Below are 27,585 nucleotides of genomic sequence, written 5' to 3' on the forward strand. Positions count from 1 at the left end.
ATCTTTCTGCCTACTCCATCAAGCATCAACTTTCATGATTTACTTGACTATACCATGCGGTGCGCTGTACCTGCGTGTTGTACTGCTCTTTTCATGTCTTTGAACAGCACTTCCTGCTGCCTCAAAGGACTTGCATGTCACTTAGTGCATATTGTGACTGGACAAAGCATCTCGAGACATTCATCCACAAAGATGCTAGAGCAAGAACTCAGCATTTTCGCTTGTTCTTTGCTGACAAGGACATTGTTTATTTGGGCATTCAGGTACTTTGTACAAAAATAAAGATACGAGATATAAGGGGTGTAAGAGACAGCTTTGGCTCTACTGTTTATTCAAAAAACGTGTTTGAAAGCGCAGCGTAGCTGGTTGCTTGCAGAACACCATAAATTACTTTCTTTACAAGTATGTACACCTTATAAACTACTCTGAAATTCACAACATAGACAAGCAAGGGAAATTAGCGCATATAAATTAGAAGCTTGCTTGGGAGATGCAGGGAAGCGAGAAAAATGTGCAGGGATGGTGGGGAGCTCTGCAAGGATTTACTAAAAGGAGCAAGGTAAAAAGAAAAATACGTTTAGAGAATCCTAAAAAAAAATGGACATTTTGTTCCACTTTGATGGTCCTAAGCCAGACGCGGGTGACTAGAGCTGGACAATGCACCACTCACAAAACTGCTGCTGTCTTTTCCTAAAAAGTGCATGGACCCTCCATCCCATCCTTGCACATGCGCCACATACACACAGAACAAACTGCTTGCGTGCACTACGATGCCCAGCCAAAAATCTTCAGGGTCTTGAGCAGTCACTGTGAGTGCTGCTTTGTTCGATTCAACTCTCCAGGGCATACTTTGTAGAAGAATTGAAATAACTAAAAATAACTATTTTAACAATGCCACATCTGTGCCGGCGTAGCGTACTCACTCAGTGCGACGCGGGCAATACTTGTATAAACACTGTCGTACTGGGCCCCTCAGTGTCTCGCTGGAGGTCTAACGGAACACTTGCGTGCCTCTCTATGTTTCTCTTCCTGTCCACGAAACTGTGGCAAATGGTGGTGGCTGTTGCCACCAACACAGAATACTGGGCTGACAGTTCTCTGGAGAGGAAATGTAGCAGCCTAGGCACTCTTGAGGAAACGCATTGCCCCACTTGAAACAAGGGCAATGCAGTAAAAAAGGCTGGCTTTGCCATTTAAAACGGTTAGCAAGGTGCCCAGCTTCATGCTGCGACTGTGTGAAAGTGCTGCTAATTGCAGCAGACTATTCTTTGAGTGCTGTTCCTACACTGATTGTCGCATGACAAGTCCCAGTGACAGCAGCTGGCGTTGTACCACAGTTCCTACCCCATGACTCGTTAAAATAAAGGTCGTTGCAGATCCACCAATGCTAGATGGCCGCACTTGTCAGAATGTTGTGCACTGTCAAAGTCTTGTCTCTGAGGAAGTTGCACTTCCAGTGGCTGGGAAAAAAAACGACTAAACGTCCCGTGAAAAGCAGCAACACAAGTCCTCCGAGAAGTCCACAAAGGCACTGAGTGTTGATTTGCTTCTGCAGCGTTTCTTGTTCGCCTTGCGTCCCGTTTTCTTTTCTTTGGATATCGAAGTGGAGTCGATCAGCGAGGCCTTGGCACAGGAGTCTTCAGGACAAGCGCACTCTCCGCTGAGATGATGGGAAGAGCATTGTCCCGATGAAAGTTCACGAGGTGGCTAACGCTGTCGAAAGTGCGGTCCTTTGTACGAACCTGGAGTAAAAACAAAGAAAGCCTCGTTAAATGGGCAACACACATTCATAGGGACAACAGGAAGATGCAGCAGGCTGGCATTAGCCAAGTTTAGACAATTCGAATTTTCCCTTTTCTGCTTTCGATAAACAAAGCCAGTTCTCAATGTTCCAATTCACAGAACTCAACTGTAGTTCTAGATTTGCTAACGAACAAGCAGAGAAGAAGAAAAATGCACAGAAGATGAAATGCAAGGAACAGACAAGCCAGAGCAGCATCCCACTGACATTACAATATGGCTATTCCCAGTGCATACCTCGACATTGCCTCACACTTTACCATAATGGTCATGTGGCAGTGACAAATGGTGTTATGGTGTCACCAGGAACTACATACATTAAAGGCACAGTGTACTTGTACCTTAAGGAATGTGGCTTTCAAAATCAACTTCCTTAATTCTTCATATATTTTGATGAAAATTGGCAAAAATGTTTAGAATGCCCCACTGATGTTTCTATAAGTTTCAGAGTGATACCCTGAGAACATTTTATTCAGCAGAATATTTCTCCTTTGGACTTTCTGGAGGGCCTGGGTAGCTTAAAGATACGCAATGAAAGGCTTGTTGAGAATTGATTGCATAGCTAAATGCATTCTTAAGATCATGACATTCTTGCTTTTTTTTTTTCTTGCAACACAACATTTCTGGATTGTCATTTTTCGTGTTGCCTTCGCATCAAGCACATGTTTGGGGTGAATGAATAGCCTCATCATAAATTTATAAAAAGTTAAACAAGAATGCGAAAATGTCACAACCTTCACTGTAGCCCAAGAAATGAAGAGCATGGTGCCCGAATTTCAAACCAAGTGAGGTGCACACCCCTGTGCGGGCATGAATATAGTTCCAGTGTTGTACCTGCAGACTGCCTCATTGATAGCAAGTGCAATTAGAGAGGCGTATATTTTTCTTTTGGGAGGATCGACAATGTTACTGAATGAAGGCTCTCAGCAGCCTTCCGAGTCATCTTCCTATGAAAATGGCTGTGAAGCTTAGGATCAGAGAGCCACTGATAAATAGGCATCAATGCAACTGTTAGGGACTTTCCAGCTTGTACTATTGTGCAATGCTTCAGCTCTGCAGCCAGGTGTCTGTGCCAGCCCAAAGGGCCTAGTGAGCGGAGCTCGTGATGAGGTTCTCTTTATGAAGGGGTAGTATCATAGATATTGTTACGAGATATCGTAACAATATGATGATAGAGTCGGCATGCAATGCATTTCTCCACTTCGACAAAAATCAGTTAGGGGCACCTTTAAGTGGACAGCTCAACAAAACTCAAGAAGAAAGAAGAGACATTTTCCCGAGTTTTGCAGTGCTGCCTACTTCCACCTTTCAGCAGCCGCGCTTGGACAAGTCAGTCTTATTAGCACACCCCGACAAATTCGCAACTTCTACTAGAATGCTCCAAACCTGCCGGGAGCGACAGAGGCGTACATACTAAAACAAATGTGGGTGTTTCTGGAGTAGTGAAGGTGGAAATATGTCACGCACCACGCCTGCTGGGTCCACGAGAAGCAAGTGTCGGCGAGCTCCATTCTGCATGCCCGTAAGCACAAACTGCCCCGGTGAGTTGTGTGACTCGCGCACCAGAAAGTCGCCGTCATGGGTGAGACGTGATTCGCCCTCCTTGCGGCTGATGGCACCATGGAACCACACCTCCCGCTCAAGAGTGGCACGGTGCCACGCCTCCTCTTGGGCCACGCCACCTGGCGGCGGTGCTACGGGAGCTGCGTGCACAACGTGCAACAGACACACTTAGAATAACACTGCACATCATGACTGTGAGCAAATCAGTCCTGTGGGGTTGTGGTTAACAAAAGTACACAAGTGTATGTGCACTTTAAACCCACATTGGAGTACGGCCGTGTTGGCCGGAACTCACTCTTCACATGACGTCATGGTCACCAACAGAACATCGTAGCTGCTGAGCTACCACGGTGGGTGGCTTGAGAAATGGCCAAAAGGTCAACAAACTAGTAGGTGTGCAAGTGCTGTAGTTACAGTTAAACCTCAATATAATGAAGTGTTTAACTTTTCATCACCTCTTGTCCATAGAACACTATGTATTCAGAACCTCAATATAACGGAATTTCACTGCCACCCCAGAATGCCGAGAGAATGGAAACTTCTGCAGACACAGATGGTCAAATGATTGAATTACAAGCGGCTGCTTGCAAATGCACCTCAAATTGCTTGCCACTCGAGACAAGAGCGTGAGACAAGAGCCAGCGACCCCTGAGGAGCCGCATCATGTTCCGTATCATCAAGTACCCATCAAGTCCAAGTGTGATAAGATGCTATCGTGTGGCTGTGCATGGCTGTATGGCTGAGGGCATACGCAACCGTGCACCCTGCTTTAGAGGCAATTTGCTGTGTGTGCAAAGAGTAGCGTGCCCCGAGGACGTGGCATCATGCAAACTATCTCTCCGCACGTTTACTATTGGAGGTTGCGTAATCTCGAGTTTCGGAGACTCGTTGCAGCAATAGACCATACGAAGCATTCGCTCCACACTGCCGGCACTTTTCATGATAGCGTCGTCCCAATGCAGGCGACGCCATCAGCTGCGGTGGCGGAGTGCACGCGAAAGGGTGGCTGGCTTTGCTTAATTTGTACCGCCTATGTGAAGATAGCGTCGACGTGGCATGAAACCGTATCATTCGTTGCAGACTCGCAAATTCATCAACTGTTTTATCATTCAAATTTGCTTTTTTGATTGCTCGATAATTCAGAAATTTCTGCGGCCCTTTTCCGTGCAAGAAAAATAGATCGGCGGCTGTACTTAATTGCATAAAAGGTCGAATTTCAATACAACGAAATTTCAACATAACGAAGAAAATTGCCGATTTTACCTACTTTGTTATATCGAGGTTTAACTGTACTAGAAAACAGTTGCAAGGCTGCTCATCCGGCTACATGAAAATTTTACTAGTGATAAAATAACACTTCGACAGAAAAGAAAATATCCCAATTTTCCTCCAGGCACTACAGTTAAACCTCGACGTAACAAAATTCAATATAACGAATTTCTCGATATAACAATAGAATTTCACTTTTTATAATTTCTTGCCCACAGAACACCATGTATTTAGTACCTCAATATAGTGAGGTGTGTTGGTACGATTTCAATATAATGAAATTTCACTGCCGCTGCAAAGGAATACCGAGACAATAAATCGAAATTTCACCGAGACAGTAAAGAAACACTTCTGCGGACACAAATTGCCAAATGGTAGAATTACAAGAGACTGCTTGCCAGCGCACCTCTCAAATCGCCCACGGCGACCGCCGAAGCGGATCAGCATCACGTATTGTATTAAGTCCAAGTGCGACAAGATCCTACCATGCGCTGTGGATGCAAGTGAATGCATGTGACATTTAGATTAAAAGGTTCGTGGTTTGATGAGCTCTCTTTCCGCACAAGCAAAGGGAAAAGGGGGGAGAGTTGAGAGGAGAGAGCTCGCAGTAATGTGATCAAGTGCGCACAAGGGAGGGAGGGGGGGAGGGGGGGGGGCATGTTGCGCACGGCTGTCAGTGTTGCTCAGGCATACGCAGCCCATGCGCCATGTTTCAGAAGTAATCTGCTGCACGTGCAAAGGCTTCATGTGGCCGTGCCGAGTTGGCGTGGCATCACGTGCGCTGTCACCCCCCACGTTTAGTACTGGAGATTCGCTCCCCGCTGCCGGTGCTTTTCACGATAACGTCACGCCACTGCAGGCGGCACTGTCAGCTGCGAGGGCAAAGTGGACGCGAAGGCGTGGCTGGGTTTGCTTTGTGCAGCCGATGTGAAGTTATCGTTGACACATCGCGAAACCGTATCTTTTTTCACTGACTCTTAAGTTCAACGAAATGAATGTCTTTCTCATTCAAATTTGCTTTTTCTGATTGCCTGATAGTTCAGAAAACTTTGCGGACCCTTCCGTACAAGAAGGGTCCATCGGTGACTGTACTTATTTGCACAAACGATCAAATTTCAATATAACGAAATATCAATAAAATGAAGCAAATTGCCAATTTTACCTACTTCATTATATCGAGGTTTAACAGTACAAGAAGGCCTAACTCTGCACCCATTCAAACGCCAAAAATGCACTAACAGATAAGCCGGTGATATCGCTGCAAAAAGTTATAGCAAAATATACTCACGCATATCAAATGGGTCCAAGATGCCGTTTTTGCTCATTCCAGTGTCCTGACCCATATTGACATATTCTGTTCAATGAGAGAAGAGGAGAAAAAAAAATTAAATAAAAAGGCTTCATGTGAGGCTACATATCACATTTGCAATGTGCTGCTCTACAAAAGACATTTCAAGACAAGGACCTGGTTTTAGCATTAAATATAGCAGTTCCTCAATGTGGCAGACCACAAGAAGGCAAGATAATTTTCACTGATCAACAGTTTCATGTTAAACTTTCTTATCCCCACAGTCTTTCACTTACTGTACTTTGCATTTTGGTCAGTTTGTATTAGATATTGTGACTTCATAAAGGCCACTAAATTCCGAAAACATAAACAGGATGTGTGGCTTTATTGTCAGACCAAATGTAGCAACCTTAGTTCAAATAATCAACAAGGGATGCAACAGATATCAGAGAATGACAGAAATGAAAGAATTCTGTGGTTTTACGTGCCAAAACCACGATTTGATTATGAGGCGGGGACTCTGGATTAATTTTGACCACCAGGGGTCAGAGAATGATAAGACTTGTAAATGAAAACAGAAAGTGATAATGTGTCAATAGTTTCATGCTAAGTTTAAAAGATTTCAGCACCTATACTTTATACCCCCAAATTAGAGAATACAACCCTATCCCTGGATAGGTACAAGTAAATACAACCCTATATCCGGAGAATAGGTGGCCCCTATCCTACACAACATGCAGCCAGACCACCACCAGGCCAGACATAAGGCATGTCCACAGGCACTTTAAAAGCGCTACGGGACACTTCCAACCACACACTATACTGACGTGGCAGCATACCCACAGAGGAACGCCCACACAGACTGTGTAGTCAATTCCAACCTGCAGTAAGTGGTATTGGCCTCCCTTAACTATGCTATCACATGTAAAGCTGAAGAAATGGCTATTGCACTGATCATCATCTCCCACATGAATAGATGGCTTGCACCGACATCATCCTAGGTGCCAAGTTTGTGATCCAGCACGGTCAAGAAGAAGGCGACTCTACCTTCATGGAAATTAAGCTTCTAGCGTACAAGACCTGTATTCGGCCACTACTAGAATACTCCGCAGCTGTACGGGATCCATACACAAAAAGAAACATTTGAATATTGGAAATAATACAGAGGGAATTAGTTAGATTTGTTTATAACAAATATAGTTTGCAAGCATCACCTACAGCTCTCTTAGAAAATGCTAAATTTGAAAAACCAGAAATTAGGCGATACTGTGAGAGAATTGAACTTCTTTATCTCCTTTACCACGGACAAATAGATATTATGAAGGATACATATTTAAGTGGTGCAAACCGACAGCCCACTTGCTCCTATCACACTAAAAAAGTAACTAAGCTTTCCTGTAACACCAACTTGTTTTGACATTCCATTTTCCCAAGAACTATAACCAATTGGAATTCACTTCTGGAAAGCAGCTGCGATCGAATGCCTGACAGTATCACCTTATTTACATTCTTTCGATTCCATAACACATAACTCTGATGTACTACATGAGCCTTGATGACAATTTTTTGTGTGTCTCTGTGCATGTATATTGTTTTTTTTTTTAACTTTGCTGTACAGTGTTCTCACTAACTAAGCTTCTTGTTAAAATCTTCCAATTCTTAATGTTTATTGCTGTATCTCTTCACATGTGTTTACTGCATATCGATTGTATGTATGAAAGCAATTGTAACCCACTCCTGCCTTAGGTCTGGACCTAGACTGGCAGTACTGAAGTAAATAAACAAAAATGGCGACCACAATACCGCCTTACTACCATGCCATCATGCAACGCTACCCCTTTAACCCCTCTCCACACCCCCATATGCCCCTCACAAGGAACGAAGCCACGGCATGGTGACAACTACAAACAAACACGTTCCCACACCCTAGCCTTGCCTTTACCATGTAATACGCCCAACACTGTACTCATATAAATGTCCACACTGTGAAGATTATGCATCCCTCTATCACACTCCGCACGCTGACCCTACCCCTTCCTTCACCCCGCACCAAACCAGTGGGAGGCCGTGCTCTCCAGCTTGGGCCCACATCACCAGCGACAGCTGGTGTGCCGAGCCTAGCAGGCAGTCAGAGCCTCAGGAACTGAGGACCCCTCCTCATGGTGCAAGCAGGAAGACAGAAAATAGCTAGCGTTCCTTATCCTAAAAAAAAAAAAAAGGAAAGTGTTCTTTTTGCCTCCTCCTTCCATGCAGAAAGAGAAAGAACCCCACAGAAACTAAAACTAGTACTCTAATTATGTATTGGATAGCGTATTGATGCCTGGAAGCTCTGTATGACCTTTTAGTGAGACCTCTAAGCCTACCGATCATGAGTGAGCAATGCTTCACATAGGGGCTGTTGGGAAAAAGTTAACTCTGCACTCAACTCACCATGGCGTTGAACAATTGGTACTGGTGGGAGCTCCTCTCCACTCAAGTCAATGAGGTTCGTGTCGCGGGACACCTTGCGTGCATTCGGTTGAGGCGGAAGGTTCACTGGTGCACTTGGTAATGCTTCTCTCAAAGGATCCTTGCTGCTCTGTAATATGAGCCAAGCAAACTTAACTTAAGCAGTGCCAAGCAGCCGGTTCACATCATTCTTTTATGGCGAAATGGCTCACTGAGCGGAAAGCTGTTCTTAAAACACACACTTGGCCACAAGAGAAAATTTGAACACTATGCGAGGCATACTGTTAACTTACAAGCTAACCTAGCGATGTCAAATATGCAGCTTCTCTTAGTCAAAATGTCAGCTTACATCAGTTGTAGGCTCTGTTCGGTAGTCGGGCAGAGGTGGCACAGGTGGTGGTGGTGCCTCAGGTGGTATCTTGCCAGGAAGGTCATTGTAGTAATCAGGATCATCTTTTGACGGTGCCACAGTTTCTGGCCTGCAAGTACATAAAGACTGCTGCATCAAAACACCTGGAACCTGGACAGGTTGAGCTGATGACATAGTTTGTGTCATACGGACATAATCATGATCATGATCATGTAGTCACAACTGCACAGCGCTGGCTGCCGCTGTTTAGTATGGTGTTTTGTTCAATTCTTGAGCAATGTCTGTGTGTCCAAGCCTACCTATGTTTGACAATCTTTCAAAAACTCCAGCTGACTCCAACCTTTTGATATATCAAAATAGTGAAGCTTGCATTCCACCAACTGTGGAATAATCCAGTGGAATTGGACAGCTGTAGGTGCTTTGCAGTGATCCAAAACTAACAAAAAAAAGAAGACAATGCTGATCGTGTTTTGTGGTTTCCTTCACTAGCCATGTTCAGCCTAGCAAATACAAGTGTGCCTATTATAAAAACAATAGGCAATTTGTAAAAGCACCTTATGTTTCCTCCAATACAACACAATTAACTTTTTACAAGTTTGTGTGTGAGAGTGAAAATTTGCTCACTATTTAAAAGGCAAGTTAAGACATCTCACATCCCTCTCACGCATGTGTTCTAGTGAGCGTGCAATTCTCTTTTCTTTCTTGCATCCATCCCGTCTACTCTAACGCTGCGCTAAGTGTAAACAGCGGTTCCCAAAAATGTCGGCTAATGACTATTCACACAGTGCCCTGTGTATTGTGCATTCGATGGTGCTTGTAAACCATCTCGATATCAAGGAGGCTCTCGAAAACATGGCAATGCAGCCTCAGTTCTTGCCTTGCACGATAGCTCCAATTGCACAGCCTATACAATGACGCTCACCTTTTTGGTGGCAGCCCTGGTGGTGGTGCAGTGCGCATGAACTCCCTAAAGCGAAGTTCGAAGGCATGCCCAATAGTTGAGATGACATCCTGCGCCAACACACCACCCGAACACTCCAGCACAAAGCAAGCCCGTGCGTTCTGTCCGTCCTTGGCCACGTATGCCACAAAGTCCAGGGTTTCCTGCATGCCACCAAAGAGGGGTGCTTCGTTTCAATATCATCCCTCTTCACTTCTCTTTCTTTTTTTTTTTTTTTCAGAGCATATATGGACATAAGTGCTATTGACAAGATTTCACCCAGGCTCTCGTGCACAGTCTAAGAGTCTTGCAAACACCACACTTCAGCAGTCATCAGAAATTAAAACGAAGAGAAGACAATTTCTCCCCATTGGTTTAGTCACCTCAAGCTCTCAATTGAGCGATAGATGCTACACTAAGTAAGCCATAGGGTCATCAGTGCCGGGATGTACTTAGGAAAAGTTCCTGTGGCTCGTGAACCATTTCACGACCACACCCACTTTTAAGATTTAATGATGTGTGATACTTATACTGGGTGTGTCATGCCAGTTCTTTGTCTTAATATAGCCCGCGATAAGGGTATTTCCCATGCTGATGAAATAGTAATGCACTCGTGAGACATACCGCACTCCCTTTGGGACATTCCCACTGCATCCTCCCATCCAATGCACAGAATAAGCAAAACATAAGTTTCGAGGTCTAGTGCTATATCTTTGCCCGAGAAAAATGATAGCGCTACTTACACACATCAAGAGCTTATATGGTAGCTGAATTAAGTGCTACAGGAAAGAAGACAGTCTAATAAATGCAAGAAGCAGAGCACATGAAATGGAGGTGAGAAGACCTGGCATTTCTGCAACTTTCCTAGCTATGCGAGTGCAGGAAGCTCACACCTTTATACCAGGTTACTTATAACTGCAATGAGTTTGTAAAAGTTATTCCCTCACCATCCCTCAGGGGTGGAAAAAAGAAGACAGTAAAAAGACAACAAAATGCTCATTTTGTATTACTTTTTATCACTTTGCGACAGACATAAGAAGGGGTAAAGCCATAATCAACTGCTTTGGCGGAAACTGTTTGCCTCTATGACACATAATGCTTAGACAGTTTCCTGAACTGTTTCTCTTTTTCACAAGTGGTCAGCAGTTCATCACAGCACCTCAGACTTTTCACAAGAGAGATAGATACTAATCCAAGCGAGCATTACTCAAGCTGCATTTTGTAGTAAAACAGTAAAAAGATGTGCTCACCGTGTCACCAGCAGAAGCAAATGAGATGTTGGGCATGCTGTGGTCGGCAATCACTTGACCACTCTCCACAACAGCTAGCGTCAGATTAGAGCTAGTGACACAGAGTGTGACGTTCGAGCCAGCATAGTCCAAGTTTGGCCGATCAGCCAGCATCCGTTGCAGCCGGCGATCCACCTATAATATAAAGGTGATCAATGTCAATGGAACATTACATTTATATTATGGGTAATATGTAAAAGGGTTAACCAAGAATAGCAGACACAAGCTGCTATCTTCGTCGAAGCAGACACACACACACACACATAAGCAATATGGAACAAGGTGTAACCCTAGACAAAAAGAAACAAATCTTAAACATAACAGCAAGCAAGTTTTCAAGCGTTAAATAACCTGAAAACATTAATTGTCACAAGAACGTGCTCATTCTTCTTCTGTTTCAAACAATGATACCAGCATGTTGACCAAACAAATCCTCACTATGACTCGTGTCTAAATAGTGCGCACAACATTTTCTACAAGGCAGACAGAAAGAGACAATAAGAATGACACAGGCTGTTTAGTAACACAAATAAATGCACTGTATCTTGATGTTTTGATTTGCCTGCAACTTTCCTGCACTGAACCACGCTATTTGTCAAACAGCAGTGTAGCTGTATGCTGACATCCAATTTAACTGAAATTTTATTGCACTGAATCCAGTGATGCTGGAGAGGGGAATCCTAGGAACAATGTGTTCAAGTTGCGAATGAGCTTACCAGAAAGGATCGCTCAGTTCAAACTTTTACATGTACCTGCCTGTCCAGTATTCTATAGGGGTTCGTAATTTATGGATCCTGTCAGAAACGCAGCTGCACGGCTGCATATGCATAATTTGAGAAGGAAAAAAAAATGCAGTGATAGCTTTTCCTGGTCCAAACATCCGGAACAGCAGTGTGCTTTTCACATTCCTCGGTGTAGCCTTCTTTGCGCATTGTTCCCTTTTACCGGGCCTGCTCAATGTGAGCTGTGAGTCACCAGCACTCATATCTCTTTTCAACGCTCACGCATGCATGCAGCAAGTTGCTGGGACAGGAAGTGGGGAGGGGGGAAAGAGTACATACACACACACACACACACACATATATATATGCGATATATGCTGTTCCAGCTGCAGGACTCTCAGCGGCAATAAATAATTGAGAAATGCCTGAACGTATTTTTACAACAAATATAGACAGGCCAGATAAGGAAGACACACATGTACATGAGCTACACGGCAGGTAGGCAGACAGCTGTAGCTTGCAGCCTGCAGTACAAGGCACGGACCAGGACCATCACTCAACAGGCAATGTGGCAACGCTATGCTCGAAACTGTTTAGTCTCTCCCTTTGTGCAAGTGCTGTTACATTCTGCATTCTAAAATTTCATTCAACATAAATTCAACATTCTCACTTGACTCCAACCATATTGCATTCTAATCTTTCTAAACATTTTGCATGTTTAGATGTGAAGGCACTGTGAACAGCATTGAGAGTCTTACACAAAATGAAGTTGAATAAATGCTTATCAGAGCTACACAAAATAAAATTAAGAGGCCTACTAAAAGCTCTGGCCCTTCAATATCTACTGCCAAACCATTATAGAAGTCACCTGAATTACAATCACAGTCAATAACTGGCTGTTTGTTGTCCTTGGACTACAATTATTACTACTACATATGCAATACATATGACTACTACAATATTCAGAATTAGTAGCAATCTTTGTGCAAACTTGGGCATCCTCATTTCCTCCCTCGCCAATTTAAATGCTGGTCAAACCCATAAAAAAAAATGCTGTACAGTATATCTGGGTGCCTACTGCCTCTATCTGGTAAAAAAGCATATGCTTATATTTTCTACAGATGCCTCACCTTTCTCTTTTTGTCCACAGGTCTCAGTCCTGCTGCTTCACAGACCCTCGTGATGCATTCTCTGAAAAATGACACACACAGGTGTTTTCCTCCACAATGACCCCAACATAGTAGCACAGTGTAAACAATGCCCACCAAGAAATGTTTCACACACGTAGTATTGTGCAGGCACTACCAGTATGAAAGTAACTTACTTTGCGATCAGGGATCTCGTATCAAAATCCAGCGACTTCATCGACATTTTCACATCAAGGCAGCCAATGTACTGCAAGGGAAAAAAAAAAAAGAAGGTAGGAAAAAATAAGCATGAGTTATCCTGACACATTACTGCAGTGACAAATTACTAGCTTCACCAGCTCACAAAAGAAATCTAAATGAACTCTGGCTGCAACTCATGAAATGTGGATGTGTAACTGACAAAGAAACAAAACTGCAGGTTATATTTTGCTTAGTAAGCACACAATTTCCCACAACTGAATATGGCAGCATACTTCAAAACAAGGACGTAACACAGAGTGAACAAACACGATCATGATTCAATCATAATTAACCAACTAGCCCACCAGTATGTCTTAAGCGATTTCCCACAAATGCAAATCTGTTAACCTTTAAACCTGATAAGCCAAGGTCAGGCTAAGAAGTGAGGTAGTAGACCCACTAAGGTAACAATGAGTTTCTACAGGTCTCCATGGTGCTGAGGCAGGGCCTTGCCAGACCAGTGTTGTCAGAGCAGTGCATGGACACAACCGCCTGGCTTTTGCACAGAAGAGACACATTTGCAGTGGACCCATTCAACTTTGTTTCTTTTCACCCAGTCACCTTGAGGAGGAGCAGCACACCACTCCCAATTTCGAAATGCCCAGCAACGCTTGCCCAACGGAAAAGGTGGGGGGAAGAGGGCAAGGCAGGGTTGAATGCTGGGCCACTGTTAAACGCCCTTCCCCTGTTCCAGGTAGTCAACACCGGCCCTCTGTTCAGGCAGCGCTCGGTTTTTACCTACGGGCCAGCCTGCCTTCCCCCTCTCCCCTACTCTTCCATCAAAAGCTCGGAGCCGCCGCGCCCCGCGCGGTCGACTGGTCTGGCTGCCCGTAAAAACTCACAGGTGGCTTCTTTACAGCCCTGAACACGCGGGGTTCCTTTTCGCTCTAGCAGAGACGCAAGGGATGGATGGAAGGAAGGGCGACCGGGACGCCATACAGGGAGCGTCCATGAGGCGGCAGCAGCAATAGATGCACCCACCCTAACTGCGCCACCAAGGGAGGGGATAGAAGCCGGCGGGACATGATGCCAGCTGTTCTTTCGATTCGAGGCAAACACAGAGAAAAGGGCCTTCCGGCGGGAGGCGGAACCCCTCCCCACTCCGCTCCACGCTTACGTTCCCGCTGTCGAAATAAGCGCTGCCGCGGCTGGAAAAACCGGAAGTAGAAACACAGCTCTCCGCACGCACGAACTCGGTCGTCGTCTGCTTCCGGTTTTACAACACGCTTCTTGTTACTACGACACAGGCCGACTAACTCACCCCCAACCTCAGCTTCCCCCTCCCCCTTTTCCCGCCTTGGCTTGCTTTGGTAGCCACCACCATTACGGCTTCCGATCTCCGCGGGCACGGAAGGGGCGAGGAGGAGCCCGGAACAACGATCGGCAAGGAGGAAGGAAGTACAGAACCCGCGAAACGAACCGAACGGGAGTCGCACGCGATCGGAGGACGCGAAACTCCACGGCGAACGCTCACTCACTCGATCGACAAGCTTTCAGGGCGCGCCGCAAGAGTGCTCGGTCAGAATGTTATACAGCGCTCCGGAGCTGCGTGCATGATACGACGGAAACAGAGCATGGTGATAAGGATAGCTACAGCAAACCAGCCATTATATTTTGTTATGTTGCGCTTGATCTTGCATTCTTATTAGCCGTACCCTGAGATTGCGACGTCAACCACCGAAGACAATGACAAGGTGCGAAAAAAATGGAAGACGAAACGGATCTTAGAAAGTCGGCAAATACGGCCCCGGGTCCGCATTTTGAAAGGATTGATTCAGTCTTCCATCCATTTCTCTTCATACGCTTATTCATATCCGCGCTTCATCATTCGCTCGGATGCCGCTGTGCCATCGCATGAGTTCGACCACTCGGAACGACGGGTTAATTATTATTATTAAAAAAAAAAAAAAACGCGGTGAAATGCGCGACTTCATGGGCGGCTGCGGCACGCGATTCAGTTCAGCCCTCACTTCATCCTCTAATAAGCAATTCTTTCCAGCCGAATATGTCCACGGATAACTTTGAAATTTTGTTTTCCCCAGTCTCGAATGCCTTACTTGTTTACCCTAAAGTGTCTCTCTATGGATACCAGATCGCTGAGGCACAGTGCACCACGTAAAGTTGGCGGATACCGTAGTACTACTCTGTCGTTGAACGGGCCCAATTTGTCGCCGCTGGGCCAGAGAAACACGTTCGTCGCATCTGTCGCACAGCGCGCATCGGCGATGGCCGCGAAGAACTATACGCACATGGCCCGGTCGGCTCGCCGACTGTCCCCGGCGCACCACCGGCATTGCCGCCAAGACTATGCCCAACGGACCGCGGGAACGAACGCGACGACTCACCCTGACGGCGTACGTGACCCCCGGTCCGAGCACCTGCTGGTCCGTGTGCAGCCAGCCCCGGGCAGGTCGACTCACGAAACCAGACGGCGCCGGGTGGGGCTGCGGGGGCGCCCTGCTGGGACCGCTTCCCAGCTGGGTCGCCAAGCCGGTCGCCATCCGGCTTGTGCGGCCGCGGGGAGCCGGACTCCGGCTCGCCTCGGGCTGCTGCTGCGGCGGCGGCGGAGAAGGGGCCGCAAGGTTCGACGGCGCGGCCGGCGATACCGCGGGCACCGGCGACGAGGCAGAAGACGAGGGCGAGGTTATCACAGCGGAGGGACCGTTGGACGACGACGTCCGGCTAGAAGGGCTCGGTGCGGGGCTAGCAGGAGTCGGAGGTGCCTGGCACTGCGGTGGCGACGACGACACGCATGCGCTCCTGCATCCGAAGAAGAAGCAGGAACGGTGCGAGGGGGTTATTACTGCCAGAAATGAGTACCAGCTCGTACGTAACTTTTCAAGACTCGCTTGCTTTACATGTACTTTACATATAGCACTTTAAAAGGACTAACTGCTGGGCTAGTTGTTGGTCTTGCATTCTGACTAATGGTTACCTAGCGCAAAGTGGCAGACAGACAAAAGTAATGAAAACACACACACACACACACACACACACACACACACACACACACACACACACACACACACACACACACACACACACACACACACACACACACACACACACACACACACACACACACAGCAACAGACAAGCATGAACGGTCGTCCTTGTCGGCAACTTTGCGACGAGTTAACATAGTTTGGCAGGACACTTAAGGCTCCAAAAGAGTATGGAGGTAAATAACTAGAAGACTGGCACCACCTATGCTTCTTAATTCTATACTGCACCAGCCACCACTGCTCAACAAATGCAACACAGCACGCCGGAGCACATCCCTCAGACCGACATGACTTTTCCTCCACACTTTCCTGCGCCTAGCATTTATGCGTACCTTCGCACGAAGCTCCGGGCGCTACAGCCACCAGACGAAGATCAGCACGCTGAGGGTGGAACGGTGCATTTCGCAAGGGCCCTATAGGCGCAAGCGCCTCCAGGGGGCGGTCACCCAGAAATTAGCGGACGCTATATTCATGTATACGTACGAATGCTGTTAGGGCCCTGTACGTGCCTTTGATCATAATGGATTGTTCTACTGGTCTTTTGAGAGCACTGTCAAAGCCCAGCTCAGACCGTCGCGCAAACGACAATGAAGCTGTACTATAATGAAGAGAAAAAGAAAATAAATTTTAGCGGCATTTTCCCGGCTCTGTTAACGTGGTGAGCACGCTTTTCGTCACGGCAAAGCTCTCGAAGCTTCGCGGGAGCGCTCGGAGAAGAGCGGCCCTCGCGACTCACCCCTGAGGCAGGCGCGTGTACCGCTCGGCGCCGTCGGCGAGCAGCGCCGCGTCGTCTCCGGCGGCGTGCACGGAGGATCCCTGGTGCAGCAGCGCGGGGTCTTCCTTGCGGCGCAGGTTGGCCTCAAGGTGCCGCACAAAGGAAGGCGCGGGCCCCGCGCCCGGGCCCTGCGCCGCCCCGCTGGCCCCGGCGCCCGTCCTCGCTCTGCGCAGGACGCCGCCCACGCCGCCCTCGGAGACGACGCCGCCGCTCAGCAAGGAGCGCTGGTGCTGCTGAGGAGGCTGGGACTGATGCTGCTGCTGCTGGTGCGATTGCTGCTGCTGCTGCTGGGACTGCTGGTCGCCCCTCCTGCGGCCGAGCGGCCCTCCAGATTTCGGAGATTTTGTGCTGCCGGCCGACTGAAGCGCGGCGCTCTTCTTGCCAAGGGTTCGGCCACCGCTGGAGCGGTCGATGCAGTCGGCCACGGCGACACGCACGGGGCCTGCGGGGAACAAGAGGTGCATACATTGTCAGCGTCGCAATTAAGAAACGCCAGTGCCTACTTTTCCCGTCGCACCACGCGAGACACGGGCAGACGTCGCGGCGCAGACCCGGCCGCACGACTGGCAGTAAACAATACAAGGATATCACCCAAAATGTCAAAAGAGGAACTTGCGAGTCGCAGCTTGGTCGTCGCACATAGCGCGCATTTTTCTCCTCTCGTGCAGCATGCAGGCACGAACGTGCCTCGCCATTCAGCACGAGGCGGTATACGGTTGCCCGAGAAGGCGCTGTGGTGCGGAGAGCGCTGTATATCCGCTGCTCAAAGTGAGTTGGTGGAGGGCCCGTTGTTGATTCGACATATACTGGAGCCGCAGCGCATGAACAAGACGACGACGGAAGCAAGAACGCAAAGCGGACTCCCAGAGCGCCACCGCCGTAGTTTCGTCACGTGTATCTGCTGGTTCACGTCGAACCATGGGCATGCGGTGCTGTCTGCGTGCCTATTTACGGAGGAAAAAGAAAGAGCAACATCGGCGAGCATATATTGGCCTTTGTTAATTACTTGTCGGTGGGCTAGTTGATTTTGGATCATGGTGAAAAACCTTGTTCTAAAGAGAAAAATGACAGGTCAGACAGAAATACAGATGCTACAGAACGTACAGGCATGAGCCGCTGCTGGCTGACATCGCGGTTGAGACGCAGCGTTTAATAGGCGGGACAATTACTTCGTCCGGCGACAACCTAATAAGGGTTTTCTGGGTAACATCCCGTGGCCTAATTGGCCTCTTCCGATGAAAATCATCTCTCTCCGCCGGCTAAGTCATGAGAACGAAGCGCCGCCATCTTATTTCCCTCTCATAACTGCCCCCGAGCTGTGTCCCAGTCGTATACGGCGGCGCTAAGCGTCTCCGCAAACCGGGACGACTCGACTCAGCGCGTCGGCGGCAACAGCCGTTTACGCCAGGCGGCTTCCTTTTTCCCAGCCACGCTTTTAGCCAAGTCGCTTTCCACCTGGGGGCCCCCCGAAGGAAAAAGGCAGCCAGCCAGAAACTACCCAGCAGCATGCGTCGTTCTCCACGCCGGAAGGAAGAATCGAGAGGGGTACACGGTGGAGAGAGAGATAGAGAGAGAGAGAGAGAGAGAGAGAGAGAGAGAGAGAGAGATGCACAGTATTACACATGTGCACCGCCGAGAGCGAGCTGAGCCTCAGTTCGAGAAAATAAACTCCGAGTTCGTGCGTGTGTGCTTCCGCGCTCGGCCGAATGCGGAGTCCACTCCCCAGGGGCCAAGCACCGTGTGCGCAAGTATAGTAGCCGGAAGAACAAAAGCAACTGATATTAGCGCGATGCAGTTGCGTTGTACAAGTCGATTTCATGATGAAGAAGAAGAAAAAAAAAAAGAGAGAGAATGAGGCGAGAGCATGACAAAGAATAACCGCACGTGACGGGAGCGGGCGGCATGTGAGGTCGTTTAATAAAACGCATTGATGTTGGTTCACACTTGAAGGCTTGAGAAGCGCTCACTTTGGGCGGGGCAAAAGAAGGCAGACAGAAGACACGCGCGCTATGGTGTGCGCTCGTCAAACCTGCAGATATGAAGTGGTGTGTACTGCTATGACGTCGGCGCGACAATGGGACTGGCATCACGCGAGAAAAAAATAAATAAAGGAGAGAGAGACAACAGAAAAAAAAGGGGGGGAGGAGGAGGGGGCAGTACCAAATTAGAGCAATCATATCAGCCAGCCTCTCCAGGAGGCTGGGGGAACGGAGCTCGCACAAAGGAAGAACGGCGGAGTGGGTCCCACTTCGCTGCTTTTCGGGGACGGCGACGTTGACAACAAGAGGGCATCTATAGCCGTGGCGCAGGCGGAGGTTGATTCCAGCTCGAGAAGACGAAGGGGGCGGGTGGGGGGAGGGATCGAGCAGGAGGCGAGGGGGGGGGGGGAGGGGTTGTAGTAGAGTAGTAGAGGAGAACGGGCGCGAGGAGCGCTTCCCGGAAACAGAAAACCCCACTTCCGGTCAGGGAGCGGAGCCAGGGAGCGGCGCCGCGAGAAAACACCGGAAAGCGGAAACGGCCGTGTCGGTCCTCGCCCAAACGAGAGAGAGAGCAGAGCGAGAAAAGCGCACAGCAGAGCCAGCAAGCGAGCGCCTCGCCTGCCTTATGCTTGCCACGCTAAGCTTCGCCGGCGAGTTGAAACGTCCTCAAGTGTGCGAGCGGCGGCGAAACATTCACACCATCGTCGTAAATGTGAGGTAACGCGAAAGTGTCGTTACTTGTGCGCGGCCCCGTTACCACCATGGGTAGTAAGGATCACGGTTATCAATTCTGCGGCCAGGAGTTGGGGCCCGATGAGCAGCACGACGTACAGGATAGGACGTCTTGAGGGGACGCACCTGTGCTCTGGACCCCGTGAGGGCATGCGTGTACCGGAAGGTATCGCACGTGGGCCAAGGCCATCATCTGCTTTTTCTTTTTCTTCCAGATTCATGGTCACGTTAACAGAGGCGCAAAATTTTGTACACCAGCGGAAGAATAAACTATGAATATAAGATTTTTCAAAAATGCGTTTCCCTCATAGTTCCCTTGGCTACCTACCTATCTATCTACCTAGCTATCTCTTGGCTTGTACTGGGTGTCTCGCGCAACTTGAGCCAAAATTTAAAAATATGCAAGTGCCACGTGGCTGGAGGGGGCCAAGGCAATATTGTTTGCCGTCGCTTGGAGCTAGCCACTCTATTTTAAGTATTTCGCCTAATTACACAATTTATTATAATGAATAAACTGATCAAGTATTATATTCAGGTCAAACCTGTAAATGAGAAAATTCATAGACCATCCTTAAAAATTCTCCTTCCAGCTTTCTGTTGCTTTCTTTTTCCAAGTTTCTTTTTTCCAAGCCTGAAAGAAAGCCCGCAAAATACGAACATGTGCCGCGCAAGTATAAAAAAGAAAAGAAAAGAAATCGCACGGCGCTTACGCCAATAGAGTTTCTGCAAACAACCCGTTCCGAAGTCTAGGAACCAAGCGAAATGGGTCGACTTCCGTGAACACAGTATACATACATCGCACAGCCGAAATGACAATTCTACAAGCTTTTGCGAACGCTCCGACAGCTATATCATCCAAACTAGCCCGATTTCTAGAACGAGTGTACAACAATTCCAGCGATAAAATAACTCAGAACGGCTCCCGAACCTCCCGGTTGCGCAAGGTTTGCACGGTGGCACACCTAAGCGATTTTCTTTCCCTTCGGAATAACGGCAGTTTTTAAACTTCGTTAAGCACAACGGTCCTGTTTTCCGCTGACAAGACGAAGGCAAGGAACGCAAACACTGACAAGAGCCGGCAGCTTCCAGCTACATCATTCGGTACATAGGCCTACAGACCTACGTGCACTGACATGCGCAGATCGTTACATTCAACTGACAAACACATTAACACAACCATTGTGCCTATACGTTTTATCATCTGTGTTACGATCTTGCGCATGTCAATACTTAGCATACTTTCTTGTGCTTATCGCTATGCACTACACACTTCCCGACTCCGAGCGCAGAGGGTTTTAGAGCAGACAGAAGGAAACCCGTGCCATATACTATGTTGCGGCATATAAACACGCTGTCCGTGGGCGCAGACTCGGCCGCAAAACGTTTTGGGCCAGCGCGAAAACGGGGCCGCCCGCAAGCAGGGCTGCCTCAAACGTGCACGACTTCGTGAAGGATTGACACGGGTGTACGCGCGTTAGGAAAGCTTTCGCTCGCCCAATGGTTACTTCGTGTTAGCGTACGGCAAAGCGAGAGAGGGGGGGAGAGGGATACTTTTATCCCGAAAGCATCTCCTTTGGGCGTCTTCCACGTCTCGCGCACGCATTCCCCCAACGGCACGTGGGTACGAAGAACAGTGCCAGCGCGAGAAAGAAAGAAAAGAGCGGCGGCCTGCTCGTGCCCTCTTTTGAACGACTCATTCATGGATTGCTACAACAGGCACTGCGAAGCCTTCGCCCACGCGCAATCACGCTGCGCGACCTAAGCGCCGTGATCCAGGAGGAGAGGGAGCGAGGGTGTGGCGTGACGGCGTGTTACTCTCGCAACTAACGAGGGTTAACACACACCTGCGCACACACGCCTCGACACGGGGAGGCGAACCGCACAGCGGGCAACACAGCGCCGCTGCTTGTTACTCGCGCCAGCCCAGTAAGCACCTCGCCCATCGTCTGACGCTAAGGGCCTGGCGCGACGTGGAGACACGCTGCGAGCGGCACAAAGCTGGGCACGCCGACACAACGCACAGGATAACGCCGCGCAAATCAAATCAACGTAGTCCACGAGTGTGCCCTGTATGCGATATATACAGCTCCCAGAGAGCGCGAGGGAGGGGATAGAGAAAAGGCGCAGTTCTTAACCGCCACATGTGCCACAGCCATAGCGTTTGCTGAGGTTGCCGGTTCGATTTACCTTGACCGGTTATGAGATTCAAGTTGGTTCAATGAGATTTGGAACTTTCCAAGCAACACGCGTATTTGACAATGCGGAATCGTTTGACGGCATAGTTAAATTTTGCCTCCGGGCGCTATCAAGAAAGCCACTTTACAGGGCATGGTACAGAACAACTTTGACACTATAAAATACAACACTTTATAGGCCATGGTGAGGGTTACTGTCCAAATAGCAATTAACTAGAGGTTAAGTCAAGGGTATCGAGCTCGCGTAACCCATGGGGTAGCACACGTGCGACACACGTGACCTAGGGCCGCAATGTGGCGTATTCGAAACCAATAAAGAGTTCGTTAGTGCTTACAGGCGACTCGTAACAGAAGCACTCAGTACTCGGGAGGACAATACAGGCTACGTGCACCTTGCGTGTTCCATGACTCTGCTCCAAGCTACTGTCAATTATACACCCGGCGAAAATATGAAAACACGTCCGATGAAACGAATTAGTTGCAAACTGCTTCGCCACTGTAAAGCTAGTTTGCATGCGTACGGAAAAACTGAACCTCAAGGACATCTGAGTTTAAGCCATAAGCACGCATTGTCAACGTAGTCGTACACATCGTGCACAAGGATTTTCCTTGTGACATCACCCGTTATCCCAGCTGTGGTTGAAAGACTGCAGCTCGAAAGTTGTCGTGTGACACTTCAGGCCACAGACTTTTCTTGTGCAGCCTTTTACTGCGTAGCGGACACAGTACTCGCAAGCTCACAGAGAAGGCGCGAATCTACCAACGATGAAAAATAATTAGAAGTATCGCATATAGTATATTGTTTAAGTTACAGTATAGCAAAACGTTCGATTCACGTGCGAGTTCAGGTGGCATATTATACTCTCGCTCCGCATGTAAAGCACAAAATGAGTTTAAATTCAAAACCGTGAGGTGAATTATAGCGGAATCAACATGCGGTCTCCGCAGTGGAAAAGCGGTTGGCAACGAAAAAAGATATGAAATAAGAAAATGCAGCACCACAACAGGACAGTGACAGTTGAACCTTACATACGCGAGTCGTAAAACGTCATGTTTAATTGGTGGCGGCATGGGTGTAGCAACAGGGCCGCCCTCTGATGATTAACGAGTGTGCGAAGCACTTTTACGGTTTCCTACATCATGACATTAGAGTCCAATGAAGTTTATGTGACAACAAATCTTAACTAAACCATACATAGTGACATTCTTGACAATTGACTCAATCACTCTCTAAAAACGATTTTCTTTATTTATGATTTGGTTTGTCTCCAAGCCTGCTGGTCGGATCCGCGAACCTTCTATGTGAGATGCCTCTCCACATCGAGCAAAAATAATTGAACGCACTATAGGCAAATAAACAGCATGCAAGAAAACAAAAACTGTGCGAAACCATTAAATATATCTCTTCGATGACCAGATGTGAGATCCGTTAAACGTGGACGATTTTTTCGTGTACTTCCATGAAATGGCACTTTCTGCTGAATACGGTGGTGGGGGATGTGCAGGTCACTACGGTGTGGCAGACGAGACTCGGGACAGTATGTTGTTCTGGCGCGACGAAACAAACAAACCCTGCTCATCGCCGTGACGACCGTAGGTTTGTGACGCCTCAACATTAGAGGCATCAACACGCGTCTAAAAGTGTTTTGGTTCGATCATTTTTCACTGGACATCCGACTAAATCGGCAGGCAGGAAAGCCGTCGCACAAACAATGCGCATCATGCCGAATAACGCGTTACGCAAGAATGTCAAAGTGTGCACATGTCTCTAAAAAGTGAGACATATATCTCCGGCACACCTCCCAGCCTTCAGAACACCAGTGACGATGTTACTTCTCGGGAGTCATTCTACTATATCCCCCCACGGCTTCACTTTCTCCGAGCAGCGCGGGTGTTCGGCGGGGGTGCTCCTTACACGACTCACACAAGATAGCCGAACAGGCATACAACGGGTCAACTAACCTAACACGTGCCGCTGTTCTTTTGGCAACGGTGCAACACCGCGTTGCGAAATTATCTCGCGGTTACACGAAGAGTGAACCAGACGCAGAGAGGACACGTCGGCCGCCTGTACAACGGCGCATATCTACTACATACTCCCCCGACAATGATAATGAGCGGATGAAAAAAAAAAAAAAAAACCCGACAGCGAGAGCGACTCAACGATGCACTTTCTGCACTCACTTCTGTCGAAGGGGGGGAAGACCGAACTCTTGCGCAATTCGACACGCTCGCAGGACGGGGCCCGTTGACGACGATGTGGTTTGCTGGCCCGTAGCCACCGCGCGCACGCATCGTGCGTTGGGAAAAAAAAAAGAAAAAGAAACGAAGGAACAGTTTCGAGCCGCGACTGTCATCAAACGAAGGAGGAAGGCAAAAAAATATGCGACAGTGTGACGCAAGCAGCAGCTGACCCGACGACGTCGTGATGCTGTCCGTATTACGTCAGTGGACGCGGGCGGGCGTGTTTTTTCCTCGAAACCTTTCACAATGTGACGATACCAGTGGGCATAGCGAAAGGGATTTTCTAGCCTTCTTAAGTTAATCGAGGAAAGAAAAGAAAAAACAGAGAGAAAGAAAAACTGCGTGCTTTAAGCAAGCGCACGTTCTTCAGCTGCGCCTTGCGAACGGCAGGCACGCACATTCCGCCCTTAATTCGCCTGGAGAGCCTTAAGTAATCGCGCATGCTGAATGAAGTGTGTCATCTGACGCCACGTGCGCGCGCATCGTTGCGGAGAGCGCCGACCCGAGGAGGTGACGTCAGCACGCCGTGACACCCCTCTCATGTTTCTGTCCTCTGCTCAGTCATTAAGCGGGTCTTTCGATTACGTCATATTTTAAGCGTGGCTACATGAAGTATGCAAGGATAATAATCGCAAGTAGTGAAAACGAGATTTTGTAACATAAAGGAGGGTTATCATTAGGACCCACACTTGGATGTGCCATACAGTAACTTCTGGCGTATATGGGCAGAAAGTCGTTTTTAATTATTCACACGGAGCCGACAGCTTCTTAATCTAACCGGTTCCGCACCTACTGAATCCTGCTGCTCTCTTCAGCGAGCAATATTCTGGATCTTAGGAAAGACGCGTATTCGTCGCCAACACGCCTTCAGTCTGAGGGGCCCGCCTTGTTCATCACCTATCGAAGGTAACCCGACAATTACGGGGATCTACAGGACAAGTCAGCGAGCCGCGTGAATGAATGTACCCAATTTTTTCAGCGTTCGTCTTAGGAGGACACCGTATGTGCTTAATACGCATGTCTTAAATGACTTATATGCATTAGATGCTGCGTACATATCCATGTAGTTTGAAATCGTGAACGTGCGGCACTTGTTCGTGTTGCGTTATGTTATCAACCAGCTCTCTGTGCGATGTACGCGTTATATGCAGCGCCCCCTTTCACGTGACGCCAACCTCTCCAATTTTCTGTTAGAATCAAACCTCGGCCAGCAGTTTTCCAAGAGTCGGTGACATGGACGCGAAATTATAGACCTCCGGTATGGTGTCATCATAATAACAAGAGCGCGAACTGCCAGTCACGATCGCAAAGGCGAGAGCAACAAAACAACCGCTTCGTGTTGTCGTTCTCGCCTTTACGCTCGTGTCCTAGACAATTCGCATTCTAGTTTGTACAACGATGACAGGAGTCCAACCCAGCCCGCGACACCAGCGGTTTCTCCAATGCCATCTTCGCCAAGACGCCTGTGTGAGCCTGCCAGAAGCTGAGTAAAAACCTTCCCCTTCAAGCTCCCTGACCGCTCGCGAGTCGTTGGTACCGGCCAAGTGCATCGGCCAAGCGGGCCGGGGCGCAAGTTTGAAGCCACCTAAGTGAACTCTGCACCTGTTATACCACGAACCGGCGAAAGCTGCTGCCGCGGCGGCGGCGCAAGCTCCACGTCGCCGGATTCCACACTCGCACCCACGGACCCGTGACACGTCACGGGGCGACCTTCCTATGAGCTGACAAAAACTCACACAAACATACACACAAAAGAGAGCAGCAGAGGAGCGATTACGCTGCACGCAAACAATGGCCATCCCGCAGAAGCGGCACTGCACGGCGACTTTTCTTCAAGCCAACAATGGCGGGCCAAAAAGACAATGCGGCCATTTGCAGCTTGGGGGTCACGGGTTGCGGAGTGGCGGCCAACACGGGGCACACGCACACACGCACGCGGCGGTCGCCCATTGAGCGCGCAGCTCAGAGGACGTCGTCGTCTGGCGCCGAGGAACGCGGCGTTGCGAGAAACGACGGCCTTCTCCTCGGACAGAGACTCCGCCGTCGTCGGGCAAACCTGAGGAGGAGGAGAGAGCCATTGAGGACAAAGCGCCATTCAAGAAGAAGGAGGGGTCACCGCGCACGGGCCTCTCTGGGCCTGCTGCCGCACCCGTCCGTTCGCGCGAAGGTCCTCCACACGCGCGCGCACAGAAAATACGCTGCCGGCTGTGGACAAAAGGGGGCCGCGCTTCCGCGACGACAGCGCGGAAAGGGGTGCCTCCACCCCCCCTCCCATTTCCTCCCCCCGCCACCAACAACCCGCTGTGCGATGGAAGCAGCAGCGGCGGTCGTGGTGGCGACCTTGAGAGGAGAGTGCTCTTTCGGGGGTGCGGCGGCATACCCCTGCAACTTGCTCCGAGCGGCGGCTGCTGCGGCAGGGCGGCAAGCAGCAGTGCCGGCGGGGCCCGGCGGGGCAAGGCACCGAGCGCGCGCGAGCAGTTAGCGCACACCCTCTTTTGCACCAGGATACGACGCCGGAAAAGAGCGAAACCGTAAAGTAACGCACGTCTGTCGGGGAGAAGAAACAAAAACAGGCACTAGAACGGAAACAGTCTAGCAAGAGGCGGAAGCGCTACTTCCGCCTGCTTCAGACAGATCAATTTGTCCCGACTGGGCGAAAAAAAAGAAGCGTGATCAGAAAGTAAGTCCTATCGGTAGAACGTCTGTTTAGCGAATGACATTCGAGATTATCAAAGAGCCCCGACCGCACAGCTTTGCATAAGATTATCCATGTACATATTGTGTTTGCCTAGTAAGACAGCCTAAAGAAGCTATGGTAACCACGACCAATTAATCTAAAGTTTCCTGTTTTCAACTACTGTCAACGCGTGTCAGCTATATACGACTTCTCACGTGTGCCCCAAATTCACTTGGTGGCGCAAAATGAATGCCGGACGAGACGGCGCCCCGGCAATGCGTTCTGGGCGGTTTCCGCTTCCACAGTTTTGGCATCACTCGTTATAGTGCGTGCGCTCTCACAATCAACCTGTCAATGGCGTTGGGCTTATCGGTTTTTCATTATGCGATACCTGCGCTATAGTAAACGGAACACGAGATGTTCCGTATCACACGGCGAATGCCGGTTTCACTGGTGAACGGACGCGAGAATGAGTGTACAGTACGTTGAACCCAATAATACTGGCGAAGTGTCGCCTAATTGCGCCGAGGTGAGAGCCCGCGTCGCGTGTCAGGAAACGACGCAGGCGGCGCCGGCCCGGCAACAGTGCCGTGCCATTCGTGGCCGACAGGATACGTGGGCCACATTCCAACGCGCACGTGGTTTCGTCCTCGATAGGAAAACGCCGGCGCATACCGGTGTACGCATGAGCGACCCGCGCGGGGCATCCAGCACGGAAAGAAACCTCCTTGCACTGTAAAAAGCTTCCTCATCACAGCTGACAGCAAAAGAAAATGCTTGAAACGTGTGTTGCGAATTTTATTTTAAAAAAAAGTAAGGGTAATTTATAAGTAAAGTTCGGTGTGCCCCTTCTGGCAGGAATGGCTATACGGCTATAGACTTCGAGCCACGCAGGATTTCG

General features: G+C 48.8%; 1 protein-coding gene across 3 annotated transcripts in view; it reads right to left on the reverse strand.

Moving 5' to 3' along the window:
• Positions 1-294: 294 nt before the first annotated feature.
• Positions 295-27,585, reverse strand: part of Shc (SHC-adaptor protein) — a 150,266-nt gene continuing 122,975 nt past the window's right edge. For 2 of the 3 annotated variants that reach the window (XM_055076943.2, XM_050189059.3), the window contains exons 2-12: positions 16,819-17,299; positions 15,423-15,837; positions 13,014-13,084; positions 12,820-12,880; positions 10,929-11,102; positions 9,661-9,842; positions 8,718-8,847; positions 8,351-8,498; positions 5,921-5,986; positions 3,268-3,503; positions 295-1,742 (exon numbers count right to left, since the gene is read on the reverse strand). In XM_055076943.2, the coding sequence (XP_054932918.1) occupies positions 1,614-1,742; positions 3,268-3,503; positions 5,921-5,986; positions 8,351-8,498; positions 8,718-8,847; positions 9,661-9,842; positions 10,929-11,102; positions 12,820-12,880; positions 13,014-13,084; positions 15,423-15,578 (1,353 nt within the window). In that variant the 5' untranslated portion in view covers positions 15,579-15,837; positions 16,819-17,299 and the 3' untranslated portion in view covers positions 295-1,613. Of the gene's footprint in view, positions 1,743-3,267; positions 3,504-5,920; positions 5,987-8,350; positions 8,499-8,717; positions 8,848-9,660; positions 9,843-10,928; positions 11,103-12,819; positions 12,881-13,013; positions 13,085-15,422; positions 15,838-16,818; positions 17,300-23,947; positions 24,100-27,585 lie in introns of those variants that run through there. The other variant, XM_055076942.2, reaches the window with a different exon arrangement.

Source organism: Dermacentor andersoni, chromosome 2, assembly GCF_023375885.2.
Source record: "Dermacentor andersoni chromosome 2, qqDerAnde1_hic_scaffold, whole genome shotgun sequence".
Taxonomy (NCBI): domain Eukaryota; kingdom Metazoa; phylum Arthropoda; class Arachnida; order Ixodida; family Ixodidae; genus Dermacentor; species Dermacentor andersoni.